The sequence below is a fragment of the Hyla sarda genome, chromosome 6 (assembly GCF_029499605.1).
Source record: "Hyla sarda isolate aHylSar1 chromosome 6, aHylSar1.hap1, whole genome shotgun sequence".
Taxonomy (NCBI): Eukaryota; Metazoa; Chordata; class Amphibia; order Anura; family Hylidae; genus Hyla; species Hyla sarda.
The window spans coordinates 182,079,865-182,098,825 of NC_079194.1; the positions used below are offsets into that span (position 1 = coordinate 182,079,865).

The 18,961-nt window shown below is 46.2% G+C and overlaps 1 protein-coding gene across 3 annotated transcripts in view; it reads right to left on the bottom strand.

The window, feature by feature from the left end:
* The window catches only part of ZNF276 (zinc finger protein 276), a 67,609-nt gene that overhangs the window by 24,310 nt on the left and 24,338 nt on the right, over positions 1–18,961 (bottom strand). For all 3 annotated transcript variants that reach the window (XM_056525994.1, XM_056525993.1, XM_056525996.1), the window contains exons 3-7: positions 18,001–18,047; positions 17,514–17,852; positions 16,886–16,955; positions 16,690–16,773; positions 2,220–2,327 (exon numbers count right to left, since the gene is read on the bottom strand). In XM_056525994.1, coding sequence (XP_056381969.1) covers positions 2,220–2,327; positions 16,690–16,773; positions 16,886–16,955; positions 17,514–17,852; positions 18,001–18,047 — 648 coding nt within the window. The remainder of the gene's footprint in view (positions 1–2,219; positions 2,328–16,689; positions 16,774–16,885; positions 16,956–17,513; positions 17,853–18,000; positions 18,048–18,961) is intronic.

The following is an 18,961-nucleotide window of genomic DNA, read 5'->3' on the forward strand; positions in this document are numbered from 1 at the left end:
AAATTTGTCTGGAATTAAAGGCCACGTGTGTTTACAAAGCCCCCATAGTGCCAGAACAATGGACCCCCCCAGAAGTGACCCCATTTTGGAACGTACACCCTTCACGTAATGTAATAAGGGGTACAGTGAGCATTTATGCCTCACAGGTGTCTGACAGATATTTGAAACAGCAGTCTGTGAAAATGTAATTTTTTATTTGCACAGTCTACTGTTCCAAAGATCTGTCAAACACCAGTGGGGTGTAAATGCTCACTGCACCCATTATTAAATTCTGTGAGGGGTGCAGTTTCCAAAATGGGATCACATGGGGGAGGGGGTCCGCTGTTCTGGCACCTTGGGGGCTTTGTAAACGCACATGGCCCCGACTTCTATTTCAACCAAATTCTCTCTCCAAAAGCTCAATGACGCTCCTTCTCTTCTGAGCATTGCAGTTCGCCCGCAGAGCACTTTATATCCACATATGGGGTATTTCCATACTCCGAAGAAATGGAGTTACAAATTTTTGGAGGCTTTTTCTCCAATTACCCTTTGTAAAAATGGTAAATTTGGTGAAAAAAAAATCTAATTTACAAATCAGACTTTAATGAAAAGTCCTCAAAAACCTGTGGGGTGTTAAGGCTCACTGTACCCCTTGTTACGTTCCTTGAGGGGTGTAGTTTGCAAAATCATATTACATGTGTTTTTTTTTTCTGTTATGGCACCATAGGGGCTTCCTAAATGCGACATGCCCCCCAAAAACCATTTTAGCTAAATTTACTCTACAAAATCCCATTGTCGCTCCTTCCCTTCTGAGCCCTCTAGTGCACCCACAGAGCACTTTAAATACACATATGAGGTATTTCCTTACTCGAGAGAAATTTGGTTAAAAATTTTGGGGGACTTTTTCTCCTATTACCCCTTGTAAAAATTCCAAAACTGGGTCTACAAGAACATGCCAGTGTAAAAAATTTAGATTTTGAATTTTCTCCTTCATTTGCTGCTATTTCTGTGAAACACCTAAAGGGTTAACAAACTTTCTGAATGTCATTTTGAATACTTTGAGGGGTGCAGGTTCTATAATGGGGTAATTTATGGGGTATTTCTAACATAAAGGCCCCTCAAATCCACTTAATCTGAACTGGTCCCTGAAAAATTCCGATTTCAAAAATGTTGTGAAAAATAAAAAAAATGCTGCTGAACTTTGAAGCCCTCTGATGTCTTTCAAAAGTAAAAACATGTCAACTTTATGATGCCAACAGAGTATACATATTGTATTTGTGAATCGATATATAATTTATTTGGTATGTCTATTTTCCTTACAAAAAGAGTGCTTCAAAGTTTTTCATGAAATTTTTGCATTTTTTCACCAAGAAATGATGTATCGAAGAAAATGTACCACTAGCATAAAGTAGAATATGTCACGAAAAAACTATCTCAGACTCAGAATGATTAGGAAAAGCATCCCAGAGTTATTGATGCTTAAAGTGACAGTGGTGAGATGTGCACAAATGATCCTTAAGGTCATAATGGGCTCTGTCTTTAAGGGGTTAATTTACATAGCCCCGCCCCTCAGTACAGACTTGCAAAGCCCAGAATGCAGCACACGATGGCAGCTCTGTGCTCTAATCTTCCTCTTCACTGTAAAACAGGTGCAGAGCTAAACAGAGGGGAGGAGATTCAGTAGCAGTTTGCCGTACACAGGGCTGGATGATTTATGTACGCTCCCAAGGCTGAGCGCAGGATACAGGGGGAAGGGCGAAAGTGATCAACTGCAGGCTTCAGATGATGATGCACCTGCTGCGGAATTAATAGGTGTTTTCTAAGGAATAAAAGAGTGCAGGTTGCTTCTCAGCATCAGAAAGAGAGAGAGAGAGATATAGGAGTAATTAAGGGATAGATTAGTTAGTGACAGGTACTCTAAATTAAAAAAGCAAAAATAAAGTTGCATAAAAGTAAATGTTGACGGCTTTTGTAGGGATAACAGGGAAACAGCGCCATTCTTGTTTTCTACATATAATATCTATATTTCTATATAATAAACTAAAATAAAAATGAAAACTTGCTGGATAGCAGGAGTGTCCTCCTAAAACTGATTAAGTTTACTGTTTGCATTAGAGGTTTAGCCTGGTAGAAGGATCTAGGAATCTAGTGAGGGCTTCCTAGTGACAGCAGACTATGTCCAAGGTGCCTGACATTGTTTGGATTAAGAGTGAAACAGCTGGATCAGACATCACACAAACCTCTCTCGCTTAATCTTCTTCCAGCCTGGTTTAGGTCCTGGCTTCTTTCTTTCTCTCGGCTCTTGTGACTTCGGAGCTTCTCTAGGTCTGGCCTTTCTGACAGCAGGCCTAGAATCCATAAGAGAATCAGAAGAGTGTAATTCCAACAGACAAGTAATAAAACCTTGATAGAATAATCACTAGTCACTGAAGTACCCTATCCTTCCTTCAGTCATTTCAGGTATTTATATTTCTGGAAAACTGGGTGACAACCAATATGGTCACACTTCCCAGTGGGTTGGGCAACCAGCTTTTTGACAATCCTCAGCCACAATCTAAGTAACAGTGTTATATTCCCTGCTTCTGTTTTACTACAGAACCAGGTAGATTTGCCATATTCAAAACTGCTCAGTAACCGGTATGCTGAAACAGCATGTGACCCTTCCTTAAGTGTCACCAAACACAAATTAAGGCAACAAATCAATATACCATAAATATAAGGGATTCTGTGCAGTGGAAAATAATGTACACTGAAAAACAGCACTGATCACAAACTATTAAAAAAATGCAATACATTATTGAAAATATAAAGAAATACATCAATTAAAAAAATTATAAATAACGGCACCCCGTCCAGAGCATGAAACCCTTGTATAATAGGATTACAGTCCATTTCAGTACCTTTCCTTTCTCTTACCAAAGGGTTGCATGCGTTCTGTGTGGGTCGGTAGGGTGCCGTTATTTATTATTATTTTTTAATACATGTTTTACTTGTTGTCTATCTAGGCTGGTATTTCGGTCTAGGATCCTCTCTTAGTGACAGGGCACACAAAGTTTTCCACGGGAGTACCCCTTTAATCACTGTATTTTTTTTATTTATTTATTTTTTTTATTTTTTTTTTAAATCAACTGGTGCCAGAAAGTTAAACAGATTTGTAAATCAGAAAAATTTGTTGGTGCAGCTCATAATTATACACTTACCGAGGTGATATGGGGTACACACCTATACCACGGCGTGTTGGAAATATAAAAAAAAAGAAATACAATTTCACCCACCTCAAGGTTAGTGTTTAAGATATTAATATTACAATAAGACCATGCTTCAATTATTCCAATATTTTATTAAAATTCATCATATATGTTTATATTCCACTCTCACAGGGCCCTTGTGGGAGAAGAAATGATATTAAAATACAGATAAGATACAGTATAATCTATATGCCACTTATTTGTTATATTTGTTGTTAGTAACACTGCAGAGTTATATTCATTAATGTACACCAATGTGCTTGTTAAATGTAGCAGTCCTTTATATTGCAGCAATGGTTGCTACAGCATTGTTATATTGTCTCTAGTCAGATTTTTCTATATGAATTGCGAACTGTAGCAAATGTTATAATAAATAGTAATCTATTACCAGTTCCTATGGTGCTCCTTTATGGTCGGCAATCACTCGCTGAGTTTCAGATATACTTGCAAAAACATGTGCTGGCGTGCACAGATGGCGGCTGGTCCTGACGGAGCAGGGCCCGGGTAATACCGCCCGATGGAGTCGAGGAGATGGATGCAGAGCCTCGTGTCTTAAGCGTCTGATGTCAGAAGTCATGCGGACCATAGGTGCTGGGACTGGTTGAGTACAGACTTAGATGCAGGTAAGTCCTGGAAATGGGTTCCTCATTCAAAGCTGTAGAAACTATCCAGAGTGTGGCTGTCCGGAGTCTTTGCAGTAATAGCTCTTTAGGCAATAAGTGGCATATATAGCATAGATAAAAACTAGATGCGTTTCAGGGTACTTGGTAATATCTGACCCTTTCTTCAGTTGTCATATATAATATGACATATATACTTATATGATGAATTGTAATAAAATATGAAATAATTGAAGCACGGTCTTATTGTAATATTAATATCTTAAACACTTACAAATCTCAAAAAAAGGAAAAACAATTTCCCCCACCTCAAGGTTAATCATTTCTATAAAAAAAAATCTTAATCCTTCCAGTACTTTTTAAGGGCTGTATACTTAAGAAAAATACCAAAAAAGTAATGCATTTCCTCTGATGTCATGACCACAGAGCTCTCTGCTTACCTCTGCTGTCCATTTTAGGAACTGTCCAGAGCAGCATATGTTTGCTATGGGTATTTTCTCCTGCTCTAGACAGTTCCTAAAATGGACAGCAGAGGTCAGCAGAGAGCACTGTGGTCATGACATCCGAGGAAATGCATTTCTTTTTTGGATTTCTCTTTAGTATACAGCCCCTAAAAAGCACTGGAAGGATTAAGATTTTTTGATAGAAGTGATTTACAAATCTGTTTAACTTTCTGGCACCAGTTGATTTAAAAAAAAAAGTGTACCACCTTTAAGAGAAATGGCAGGCACCTAGAGATAAATTTCAAGTGTCAAGGAAAAGGGTCTGACTACTAATGTCTTGGCAAAATTTTAGATTTTCATTTAATACATTTCAAATAGGAGATTTTTATGCTTACTGTAAAATCTCTCGAAGGATCCATTGGGGGACACAGACCATGGGTGTATGCTGCTGTCTCTAAGAGGTTCGACACTATGGCACCAAGAAAAGTCGGCTCCTCCCAGCAGGGTATACCCGCCCACAGGCACCTGAGGTAATCAGTTTAGTCCCAGAGCAATAGGAGAAGACCGACAGGTCCAGGAAAAAAAAACATAGACTGTCCGAGCAACCAGAAGAAAAGGTAACTGAACACACCCTCGGACAGATGACTGAAATAGGGAGGAGCTGTGTCCCTCAATGGATCCTTCGAGAAAGAGATTTTACGGTAAGCATAAAAATCTCCTTTTCTCTATCGGCTCCATTGGGGGGGGACAGACAATGGAACGTACCAAAGCCGTCCCTTGAGTGGGTAAGGAATCAGACAGGAGGACGGTTGGACCATCACCGCCTGCTGTCTTGTCCAACGACCACAACAGGTTGTGGAACAAACGCTTCCAGAGATGAGAAAGGGCCGGACAAAAGGACGATGACCTATTGAGATGAAAAGGTCAAAGCCATATCAGGTACGAAGGACGGACCTGGACGGAAAAACAAAACTTGTCCTGGTATACAACCAGGAAGGGAGAATTGCAGAAGAGAGCTGCCAGCTCTGACACCCCCCTAACGGAGGGAAGAGCAATAAGGAATGCCACCTTCCGGGGAAGGAGGCGAAGGGAAATGTCCCTGAGAGGTTCAAAAGGGGGGCCTTGCAGGGCAGCCAAGACCCAGTGCAAGTCCCAAGGGAAATAAGGAGACTGATAAGGAGGGGCAGTTTGTGCCACTCCCTGAACTAGGTTCAGACATAATTGAATGCCAGAGAACGTTGGAAAATAATGGAAATGGCCGAAAGTTTGACCCCTAAGGGAGCTACAGCCAACCACGACCGAAGAAAAAAGGCTGAGTGTCACACCAACAGAAATAAGACTGCCAGGTATGGTGGTAAATCTTTGCAGGGGAAGGCTTGTGAGCCCTCAGCATGGTGCGAACCACTTGGGAAGAGAAACCGCGGTTCCTCCAAACTGCTGTCTCAACCGCCACGTCGTCAAAAGCAGACGCGGTAAATAGAGGTGGCCCAGGAGTCCTGATACCAGAGGTCTGGACGATAGGGAAGGCGCAGCGGTAAGTCGTTCAGGAGCCTGACCATGACGATGTACCACGCCCGCCGGGGCCAGTCTGGGCCACGAGAATGGCGGGAAAGCCCTCTGCTGTGAGATGCCTAGGACCCCAAAAGGAGGGAAAGGGGAGGGAACAGATAAGGAAGGGCAAAGCCCGACCAATAGAAGGAAACGGTTTGGTTGTGGCAGAACGTGCAGAGGTCCACGCCTGGAGCACCCCAGAGGTTGCAGGTCACTGCAAACCCCTCCGGAAGAAGGGACCACTTGCCTTGGACGGCTGAGGACCATCTGAGAAAGGCCACATCCCAGAAACGTCCGGAATGAAGATCGCTGAGATGCCGGAACCTGAGTTCCGCCCCGAAGGGAATTTCCCAAGAAGCGGGCCAAGAAAGAATTGCCCTAGGCCAAAACATGTTGAAGGGAAAAAAGGGCTTCTCGGAAGACCAAGGCCCCAAGAACGATCTAGCGTTCGAGAGACAATGGAGACCTTTACCACCAGAAGAGAATCACCAGTTGAAGGGGTCGGTGATGAAGCTGGGCAAATGGTATGGCCTCCATGGCCGCCACTAACCGATCCAGGACATCGATGCAAAAGCGAATGGAAACTTCAGCAGGATGCCAAAGTCATCGGACTCTTGGTATGAGATCACGGAGGTCAGCAGAAACGAAAGCGGATAGAGGCCGCATCGAACTAGAGCCCCAGGAGAGCAGTTGGACTTGTCCCGATTGAACACCCAACCGAAGTAAGACAAAGGTCTGGAGGTTGAGACTAAGACTCTCAAGGATCTGGGCCCTGCTGGAGCTCTGATCAGGAGGTCGTCCAAGTAGGGAATCACGGAAACAACTGCTGTCCGTACAGGGGGCTATCGCAGGCGCCATGACTTTGTGAAAGGTCCGCTGAGAAGTGGTCAGACCGAAATGGAGAGCCACAATAGGAAATGACTGTCCGCTGCAAAGCGGAGCTACCGCTGATGACCGGGAAACAATGAGATGTGGAGGCAGGCATCCTTGATGTCCACCGAGGAAAGAAAACTCCCCGTGACCCATGGACGCCAGCACCGAACGGAGAGACACCATTCGGGATGGAAGGCAGAAAATGCTGGCTGAGATACTCAAGAACCAAGAGTGGGCGAACAGAAACGCCTTTCTTGGGTACCACAAAGAGGTTGGAATAAACCTCGAAAACGTTCCCCTGAAGGAACCGGGACAATTACTCCCTGGATAAAAAAGGAGCTGGGGCGTGCCCCGAACTGCTTCCGCTATAAAGGGGAACCGGAGGGTCCAGGAAGGAAAAAGGCAATCCCAAGGAAGGGAAGCAAATTCGATACTGTATCCGTTGACTACCACATCCCTGACCTAGGAGTCCTGAGTGTGTGTAGTCCAGGCGTCCCGGAAGAGTAAGAGGCGACCAACCACCCGAGAAAGGTCAGCGGGTGGGGGCGCCTTGGGGGACCCTTCAGACCGAGGAAGGCCTACGGGTGCCTGATGGGGCCGGAATGGATAGCTGACCTCCGGGGCAGGTCTGGAAGGACGGAGCCCTCTTCCCGTGAAAGCACCTGGCTGGACCCTTGATGGTACCAAAGGTCTGCAGAACCAGAAGGAGGACTTACGACGGAAAGCAGTTCTGTGAGCCTTATCAGAGGTAATAAAGAACTCTACTCCGCCTGTCGCCTCATTTCCTGAAGGCGGCATCCACATTCCAGGCTTTAAGCCATAAGGAGGGACGGTGGCTACCAGGTAGCTTGTGGCAAAGGCAGCATAATGGCTGTGCATGGAAGCAGAACACAGAAAATCTCCAGCTGCGGAGCATCAGAGAGCTAGATTAAACAAATCCTCTAGAGGGATCTTGAAGACTACCCTGGCGGAGTTGGGAGACCATACTAAAAGGGCCTTTGACACCCAGGCTGAAGCAAAGGCAGGAAGAACCTGCTGTCTCAAAGGCAAAGTTTGCCAAAGTCTCCACCTTCATGTCCGCTGGATCCTTAAAGGCAGCCGCATCAGCCAACAGTCAGGTAGGTGCCTTAGAGAGGCGGGAGTCCGATAGATCCACAGTTGGAGAGGAGGTCCACCGAGCAATGAGGTCCATGGCGAAGGGATACCGTGCTCTAACCTTCTTGTCAGGGTGCCTCCAGGCGAATACCAGCAGTGCGTAAAATTCAGCTTGAGAGCTGAAAGCCTTGGTGCCCGAAGCAAGGAGACTTCTGGAGCCACGTCCGAAGTTCCTGGGTCCTTTAGATGGAAGGTGTGTCTTATGGCCGAAACCAATGAGTACACCACATCAGGCATCCGTGCGTTCCTTGAGTCGGAGGCCAAATCAGAAACCTCACCCACAAGTCCTCCAGTTGAATGGGGACGAGGTGAGGCAGCCCTGTAAGAGGTCGGGCACGATGAGAGGAAACTTCTAGGGGTCGCGCTCACTAAAAGCGCAGGAGGAGTCGGCAGTGCTCCGCTGCCGAAATGAAGGTAACTGCTGCTGATACGAGAGAACAGGAGAGCAGGGCTGTGTTCCGGCGCAGTGCGCGATATGGCCGGAGATAGGGGCCGCGTTCACTGAGAGCGCAGGAGGAGTCGGCAGTGTTCCGCTGCCGAAATAAAAGTAACTGACCAAGTAGTGTTGGCGTTTGAAAGAATAGATGCCGAAGAAAAGGAAAGTACTGCACAGTCCTACGCCACTGATTTTAAGCCCCCATTGCATGAAAGGGTTCCCCACAATTCAGGAGATAACAATAAAGAGGAGTGTGCTGAAGTAGGGTGTCTCCAGAGGATGAAGAATCCTAGGACCTGCAAGAAAAAGGGGGGATTATACTCACCTTTTTTTAAATACGTTTTATTGAAGATTAAACAAACATCAGACAAATCGCCTCACAGAGCAAAATGGTATAAAGCGGAGTACACAAGTAAAAAAAAAAGGCACTGAGAACATGTACAAGTAAGCAGAATGTAAACGACATAATATCATATAAAGATCCGGCAGTAATCAGTGCAGTGAGGGCACAGTCTGAGGAAACCAAGAACAGCCAGTTGAGAAACCTTAACACAAAAAGAGGGTGAACAAGGTGAACGAAAAAAGGAAAAGAAAAGAAAAGGGGGATGGTATGTAATATAAAATTGGCAAAATAATATTGAATAGAGGCCGTAGTGTAGAATTCAGCAGATATCGTCACATCTAGTCACGAGTGCCAAGCATAATGTTTCTAATGTTAAAGCAGACCCATGCGTCCACAGAGGGGAGGGAGTACACACATCCAGCACAACATCTTAACATACATAAATCAAAGGGGTATATACAACCACATCTAGAAAGGGAAGGGCAATCATGACCTTAAGTCCCCTCAGGGGATGCAGAGTATGAACATTGGGTCAATGGTGAGGAGCACCAGGGACCCCACACAGAAAGAAATTTACCAGGGCATTTTCTATTCTTGTAAACAAGATGGGAGAAGGGTATCATAGCATTAACCAAAGCTTTCCACTGAGACAGGGAAGGCGGGCCGGGGTCCATCCAGTTGAGGGCAATCGACTTCCTAGCAAAAAATAAGGATTCTCGCAATAAAGTGCGCACGTAATGTGGCCACACTTCCTCATCCAGAACTCCAAATAAACAAATCAGAGGGTCACACCCCGGGGAAGGTTGGATAATTGTGGCAAGAAGACCAAGGACATCCTGCCAGAAGGATCTTATATCAGGGCAAGCCCAGATAAGATGCCAAAAATCAGCTTTAGCCGCACCACATCTATGGCAGGCGTCCGAGTCAGAACGACCCATTCTATGCAAACGAACGGGGGTGATGTAACTATAATGTATAATATTTAATTGAATCAGTTTATTATTAGCAGAAGGAGACACCACCATATGTGAGGAAAGCATCTCCTCCCAATCATCTTTGGTCAAATTGGGAATATGAGATTCCCAGTGTCGGACAGCCGGCAACCGGGAACGGGAGTTCTTGGCCTGAATGAGGTGCGTATATAGGATGGACACCAGTCCCCTAGGACCCTGCGATTTTAAAATACCAATAAGAGGGAATGCCGATATGGGTGCACGTCCAGCAGGGAACTGTGTTGACAATGCATGACGGAGCTGTAGGTATTTAAAGAAGCAATGTCGGGGTAAATCATATTCTGATTGCAATTGCTCGAAGGAACACAAAACATTATCCCGATACACATCGCCCAGAGTGAGCACACCAGCATTCATCCAAAAAACAGAGTCTAGAGTCTCACCCACATGGATGAGAAAGGGGTTGTGCCATAGAGGGGTATCAGACGGGATATCAGCATATTCATATACTGACTTAGCGGCCCGCCACACTTTTACAGCCAGCTTATGTGAAGGTAGGTAAGCACGACCCCCTAGAGTAGGGCTTTCTAAGAGCATCCGGGGAGACACTGAGGGGACGAACCTATCCAGGCATTGTTCAGAGTCAGGCATGGAGTCACCCAGAACCCAATGTCTAATATATCTCAACTGCCCCGCCAGGTAATATAAGTAAAAATCAGGAAGGGACATACCCGCCTCCAGCTTGGGACGCTGGAGAGTGGTGAGACTAATCTTAGGTTTGCTAGGTCCCCAAATAAACGGGGACAGAAGGGAATGTACAGAATCAAAAAAGGATTTAGGGACAGGAACAGAAGCATGTTCTAGGGCATACAAGCATTTGGGGAGAACAATAAGTTTGATAAGATTAATACGTCCAGAGACGGACAGTGGCAGCTGGGCCCATATCCTAAACTTAGATTTAATGTAGGGCAGGAGGGAGAGAACATTGACCTCAAGATCCAGCATGGGATCCCTATTGATATACACCCCCAAATATTTAAATGTAGTGACAACCGGGAGACCACCCAACGTCGGGGGCCACGCTCTAGGCAGTAGAGGCATGACCGCCGATTTGGACCAATTAATGAACAGTCCCGAAAAAAATCCGAAACGATCCATCAGGTCGATCGCATAGGGGATCATTGTAGTGGGGTCAGACACAAAGAGAACCATGTCATCGGCATAAAGGCCTATGCGGTCCTCCCTACCTCCCACAGACATGCCCCGGAAACCAGGATCCTGACGTATACGCAAAGCAAGGGGCTCCACCGCCACCGCAAACAGAAGCGGGGACAGGGGGCACCCCTGACGCGTACCACGACCTAGGTGAAATAGGGGAGAACACACACCATTCACAAGGACCTGGGCCCGCGGACACCTGTAGAGGAGGGAGACCCAGTACCTAAAATTGTGACCAAAGGCAAACCTACAAAGCACTTCTAAGGGGTATCCCCACTCAATCGAGTCAAAGGCCTTAGCTGCATCAAGTGACGCCACGGCCCAGTCCCCTCCCATAACACCACCCACCTGGACGGCAGTTTGGACACGACGGATATTATCCGAAGTGGATTTGCCTGGCATAAAACCGGATTGATCATGATGCACAAGCGATAATACAACCCGATTCAGTCTATTGGCCAGGGCTTTAGTTAGAAGTTTATAATCAAGGTTCAATAAGGAGATAGGCCTGTAGGAACCGCACTCCATAGGGTCTTTATCAGGTTTTAGGAGGACAACAATCGTCGCCTCATATAAGGAATCAGGCAGGACCCCATCAGTAAAGGCTCTGTCATACATAGCTAGCAGGGGAGGCAGGAGTACGTCACTATACTTCAAGTAAACCTCCAAAGGGAGGCCGTCAGGGCCCGGAGACTTGCCCCTGGCCATGTCTGCCAAAGCTTCTTGCAACTCCAATAAAGTGAGAGGAGCATCTAAAAAGTCCCTATCTTCAGCCGATAATTTAGGAAAATCAATGCCGTCCAGGTAGGCAGCCAACTCAGCAACACCATACTGCACCTGCGAAGTATATAAAGTAGAATAAAACGTAGAGAAACATTGTAACAGCTCATCATTACCCAACATGACGGACCCATCCGAGGCCCGGAGTTTAAGAATAGGAGCAACAAAGGAGTTCTGTCTGACTATATGAGCCAGTAACTTACTAGATTGGTTCCCGTGCTCAAAATAAAACTGTTTGGTGAAGAATAATTTCCTATTGGCCTTTTCGTGGAGGTGCAACATATATTGTCGCCCCTCCCGTAGCCACAAGATCTCATTAGCCTCCGACGGGTCCGCCACATAACGAGCTTCCAATTGTGCACAACTCTGAGCCAATTCCTCCTCTCTCCTAACTGTAGATCTCTTGATGAATGAAATAGTAGAGCGTAAGCACCCCCTCAGATAGGCTTTCAACGTTTCCCACACCAGTGCCGGGGACCCCTCGGGGGTATTAGCCTCAAGAAATACCTGAAGTTGATCAGGGATTCTATCATTAGGGCCAATCTGATCCAACCAAAAGGGGTGGATCTTCCATCTATGCGATGTGCCAGAACCGACCATGGAGACATCAAGCAATAGGGGAGAATGGTCAGATATAGCACGCGGCTCGTAGGAGATCGCGGTGACCTGAGACATAAGCAACGAGTTACCACACGCCAGGTCGATTCTGGACAGCGCATGACGTCCCAAAGTGTGACATGAGTACTGTCTAGTATGTGGAAACCTTTCACGGTATATGTCAACCCACCCCACCTCCCCCAGAAATGAGGAAAGGGAATCCCCGCCAGTAGCCAGGACAGTACCTCTAGCGCTATGACGGTCCAGTGTGGGGTCTAACACCATATTAAAATCGCCCATACAGAGGACCCGTGCTGAGGGATATGCAGCAGCAAAAGTGACAGCCTTATGCAATATTTCCATAGAGGCAGGGGGAGGATTATAGATGAAAAGAAACACATACGGGACATTGTTCAAGTATGCATGTACAAAAATGTAACGACCCTGAGGATCCCTACGGACCGTTACCGGATCCCATCTCACCAATCTACTAACCAATATTGAAACCCCTCTAGAATAGGACGAATGGAAGGAATGATGAGACCACTGGACCCAAGGCCTAGACAAAAGGTGGGCTCTATCAGGCGTTAAATGGGTCTCCTGAAGAGTTACTATATGAGGGCGGTGTCTTCTAATATGTGCAAATATCAGGGCGCGCTTGCGCGGTGTACGCACACCCCTAACATTCCATGACATCACTCTAAGACTCGCCATAGTAGAGCATTGCACGGGCATATACATACAACAGCCACACACCAGACAATATAAGACAAGGACGCACGGGTCTGCTGACACATGACAGATAAGCAATCAACGGCCGAACACATTCACCAGATAGCATCTGAGGTAGAGTATATATACAAAGCAACATCCCCCTAACAATTATATAACCAGTTAACCAAAGAGAACATAGAACAATGTATACTTGAAGCCAATCAGGCATCAGAAGAGCAACAGCTCCATCTAGTGGGGAGAACCTGCTTACATATGCAAAAATAGAGAAATTGACCTATACAATATATGCATAGATAGTAACCCAGAAGTAGGGACAGAAGAGAATGTAAGTCGAGGGCAGACCAGGAGGGAGCCCCTAGAGAAAGGAACAAGTCCGAGCACCAGAGATGAGGACAAGAGAGACGAGAGAGAGATTTAGAATGAAGAATGGCTAAGGGAGGGAGGGCAAGCGCAGCTGGGAAGGCATAAAAAAGGGGGAAAGGAGAAGAGGTAACAGAGGCCATTGGGAAAAACAGACGGATAAAAGAGAAAGTAGCATCAAATCCCGCTCGGGGAAGGGCACAAGAATATATACAAGTCAAATTGCACACGTGCGGCGGGAGAGGGGGGGGAGGGAAGGAAAGGAAGAGAAAAGGAAGGGAAAGGCGGACATGGATTGGGAAAGGGGTAGGAGAGCCTAATAAAAGGAAGGGAGGTGTGGGGAAAAGGGTAGGGAAGAGAGGAGAAAGGGGAGGAAGGAGGGGGGGGGGGAAGGGAGGGAGGAGGGGGGGGAAAGGAAAGGAAGGGAAGAGGGGGGGGACGGTGTAGGTGTGAGCAAATATGCCAGGGTACATCCCGACCAGCAGCTATCAGAGGGGATGTGTATATTGCGGAGGGTGGAGAGTCCAGGGAGATGAAACACAGAAAAAAAAAAAAAAAAAAACATTCCGGTACCGATATCCTGATATCATCCACAGTATGAGTTATAGAGGTAGTCCAGGATAAAATTCACTGTATGCCCCTGAGCGGATATGCCAGAGTGTCAGGGAGCTGGAACCTAGCAAGGGCGCAGCAGAGCGTCCGACATGGTGCCCAGAGCATAGTCCACGGTACAATCAGGCGGTCAGATAGTGACACAGGTCTGCCGCAAAGACCAGTCTCATGGATCAGGAGGGAGGGGGGGGGAATATCTCATCAGGGCTCGGGGAAAAAGGTGGAAGTCCAGGGGACCAGTTGGGAAGGGGGCATCCAGGTATGGGAAAGGGGCACAGTACCTGTTCCGTGGCCTAGAGGTCCCGAGCTGCAGCCATTCATAAAGAGGGAGAAGAAATAGAAGAAAAGGGCCCTCGGAGCCATCCCAGTCTGAGTGCAAGATAGCAGGTCACAGTCCATAACGGGAGGTCCCGGATCAGCGCCGCCCGCGTAGCCAGTCGTCCGCCTCGACCGGGGAGGAGAAAAAGATGGCTCGATCTCCGTCCACCACCCGGAGGCGTGCAGGGTAAGCCATAGAATAGGGCACACCACGCTCCCTCAGCCGAGCCTTCACAGATGTGAAGGAGGCCCTCTTGCGCTGCAGGTCAGATTAGAAATCAGGGAAAATGGATACCTTAGCATTGTGCACCTTGATCTCAGGGAGTCGTCTAGCAGAACGGAGAATCATGTCTCTGTCGTTACAGTTGAGAAAGCGCGCCAACAGCGGGCGCGGGGGTGCCCCAGGAACCGGCGGCCTAGCAGGAACTCTATGTGCCCTCTCCACAGCATAGGCCGCTGAAAACTGAGCGTCCGGGAAGAGTTCCTTAATCCAGGTTTCAACAAAGGCCCCGGGGTTCTGGCCCTCCGCCCGTTCAGGTAGGCCAATGACCCTGATGTTATTCCGGCGCAGCCGGTTCTCTAAATCATCATTTTTCTGCCGGGCGCTCTCCAATTGCTCCTGCACCTCCCGGAGGGAGGAGGGCAAGGGCTGCACAGAATCCTCCAGCGTTGAGATACGGGACTCCGTCTCCGTGACCCGCTCACGGAGAGTCTGCATGTCCTGACGCAGGAGGCCTACGTCCACCCGTACCTCCTCCAATTTGCCGGTAAGAGATGTCCGACAGTTCTGTATGGCCATGAGAAGGGTGTCACTAACCTCCCGCAGAGTCGGTTCAGGAGAGTCTGGGAGATCAGGCGGCAGGCCCTTCACCCCTACTGCTGCAGAGCGTGCTCCGGCCTGCCCAGCGCCATCTTGTTTTTCAGCACGGGCATAATCTCTGAGCTTCTCGACCGCCGTGCGGTCTTTTTGTTTAGCTTGATCAGGTTGAGGAGGCATATTACGGGTCCTCAGTCGGGTTCGTGGGGTCAAAGTCTCCAGGATTCAGTCCAGGATGATGAAATTGCAGGTCCTGAGCGGGAGCACTTACTCCATGCGACCGCTCATCTCAACCGCCAAGCCACGCCCCCGATTATACTCACCTTTAGTCAGAAGAACTTACCTAATGGTCTTCAGTCAGCATTTTGTCATCTGCATCATGCCGGGCTTGAAAAGCGAGACGAGCAGGGAAAGATGGGGGACCCGGACCCATGAGGTACAACCCCAGACGCTGACCATTGGCGAGAGGGGGTTAACAGTACATCCAAGATGCCTGCCACCTCTCGCAATGGGGAAACAGTGAACGCTATGTTCCTGAGTCCCCACCTTAAAACAGGGAAGAAAAAGGAATAAAAAAGCTAACATTCCCTAACTAAGAAAATAAAAAATATGAGACCTGGTCTGGAGAGAACCCTGTCTGAAGTTTGCTAGAGAGCATTTGGATGATCCAGAAGAATATTGGGAGAATGTCATACGGTCAGATGAAATCAAGAGTAGAACTTTTGGGTAAAAACTCAACTCGTCATGTCTGGAGGAGAAAGAATGCTGAGTTGCATCCAAAGAAAACCATACCTACTGTGAAGCATGGGGGTTGAAACATCATTCTTTGGGGCTGTTTTTCTGCTAAGGGACCAGGACAACTGATCTGTGTAAAGGAAAAACTGAATGGGGCCATGTATCGTGAGATTTTGAGTGAAAACCTCCTTCCATCAGCAAGGGCAATGAAGATGAAACGTGGCTAGGTCTTTCAGCATGACAATAATCCCCAACAAACCACCCGGAGTGGCTTCGTAAGAAGCATTTCAAGGTCCTGAAGTGGCCAGGCCAGTCTCCAGATCTCAACCCCATAGAAAACCTTTGGAGGGAGTTGAAAGCCTGTGTTGCCCAGTGACAGCCCCAAAACATCACTGCTCTAGAGGAGATCTACATGGAGGAATGTGACAAAATACCAGCAACAGTGTGTGAAAACCTTGAAAAGACTTACAGAAAAGTTTGACCTCTGTCATTGCCAACAAAGGGTATATGATAAAGTATTGAGATGAACTTTTGTTATTGACCAAATACTTATTTTCCACCATAATTTGCAAATAAATTCTTTAAAAATCAGACAGACAATGTGATTTTTATGGATTTTTTTTCCCTCATTATGCCTCTCATAGTTGAGGTATACCTATGATGAAAATTACAGGCCTCTCATCTTTTTAAGTGGGAGAACTTGCACAATTTGAGTTCTGACTAAATACTTTTTTGCCCCACTGTGTGTGTGTGTGTGTGTGTGTGTGTGTGTGTGTGTGTGTGTGTGTGTGTGTGTGTGTATATATATATATATATATATATATATATATATATATATATATATATATATATATATATATATATATATATGACACATACATATATACATACATGCACAGAAAGAAAGGATGACTACCTCTTTTCTGGATATGGCTCAAAGGAGTCGTCTGAAGTCAAGATGTCTCCTCTTTCTTCACCATCATCCTTGCTTGGGCAGTCACTGTGTAAAAAGAAATACCACTGCTGTAAAAATGTGCTCCTGTAACTAGTATAACCCAGCCTTAACCACCACAGTACACAAAAGAAAGAACTGTAATACAGAAAATCCTCACCCATCTGACAGTTCACTTCCTTCATCCTTTGCAGGATCATGTGTCTCTTGAGAAGTGCTTTCATCTAGTCCTGTTGTAAGAAACAAAAAAATGGTACTTAAGTTTTACTTTTAGGGTCAATTCAAACGTACAGTGTTCTGCGCAGATTTAATGCGCAGGATTTTCTGCTGCAGATTTCAATGTAAACTGAATGACTTGAAATCCTGTGCATCAAATCTGCGCAGAATACTGTACATGTGAATAGACCCTTAGGGTGCGGTCACAAATAAAGGATCCTGCGCAGATTTGATGCGCAGGATTTGTAACTGCAGATTAGAAGCTGTGCTCAGTCATTTAGTTTACATTGAAATCTGCAGCAGAAAATCCTGCGCATCAAATCTGCATTCGTGTGAACGTACCCTTAGACATAATAAATGTAGAGAGCCTGTGCTAGACATAGCTTCCAGTTAGTGAGCTGGCACATCTCAACTTATAAGGCATGGCATATAGTGTAAGTATAGGACATCTGTAAGTTATTATTGGTATGAATGTACTTGTGAGCAGCGCTTACTCTGCACTGAATCTGTCAGTGCAGAGTACCAAAGTCTCCAGGAGCAGTGCAGGTAATCTGTTCTAAGTGGAGGCCTACCTGTACTTTCAATATCAGCTATCGCTGGGGTGGTATCCATCCTGTCCGGCAGTATGTATCCCAATGGGTCAGTGTCTGTAGCTTTGCTGAATGTAAGAATTCCATTTCTACTTGGTGTATTTTCGCTTTCTGTATTTTGCTGCATGTCCGGAGGGAGGTCAGAGTCTGTGTCCATGATGTAATCATGCCCCTCTCCACAACCCCAAACTGCCCGAATGATACCACAGTATTGGGTGGAAAGCACTCGCTGCAAGCTGGGCACAGATGAGCATCCACCTGCATGGCTATGTGTCCAGGTTACCAAACTATGCAGGCACTCAGGGCTTGAGGTGATTAGATCTAGCAATACAGAAATGTGAGAGAATCACATGGGGGAGATTTATCAAAACCTGTATAGAGAAAAAGTGATGTTATCTAATATTAATCCCAGAGAACCTCCAATATTATTGACATCACTGACAAGATCAAACAAAATCAAATAAACTACCTGCGCATGGCCCTGTGGTAACACCGTCAGGATTGTGCACCTTACCACTGAAATACAATAAAGAAACTGAGTAAGAAATCCTTGGCACTACAAATGCATGTTATATGACAAACTGACTTATCATGACTACAAGACCTAAACCCAATCACAAAGTGGGAGATTTATCAAAACCTGTGTAGAAGAAAAGTGGTGCAGTTGCCCATAGCAACCGATCAGATCTCTACTTTCATTTTTCACAGGCCTCTTTAAAAATGAAAGAAGCAATCCAATTGGTTGCTATGGGCAACTGTACCACTGTCCCTTTACACAGGTTTTGATAAATCTCCCCCAAAGTACTGGCCGACCAGGTCATGTGCAGGCTGGGTAGTTACCTCCACAAAGCCACCCTGTTGACCAGTTGGTGCTCAATACAGACTGAAGCCTGTGACTTGATGCATAATCTGTACATAATCTGTACTTCACTGATGGACATAGAGTGATTCTAATAAGAACGTGTGCGGGGGTTCAATCAGTTTGTTTGCCGGCCGGAGGTCCCCTCACTTTGCTCTGTATAGGTCTTGGGATCTGTGCTTGTCTTGGGGCTAAATGGCTATGTCATGAGATTACCATAACACTGTGGCTAGCTGTTTGTGAATTGGTATTTCCTGTGACTTTTCTTTTTTTGACTACAAATCCCATAATTCCATTTTCCTCCCTCCCACACATCAGCCACCCCACCCATTGAAACATAAATGAGCTGCATCCATTCAAAAAACCTGTGGTTTTCAATCAGGGTGCCTACAGCTGTTGCATTAGTTGCAGATTGATCTCTCCCCCACCAAGCGATCGCTTCACCCATTGAGGCAGACAGGCTCCCTGTCATCAGCTGACTAGTGAGTCAGGTCTCGGTCTCATTGGAACCTGGGAAAAATCTGAGACAACAGTCATTTTGTATGCTGTTAAAAATAAATATTGGGGTGAA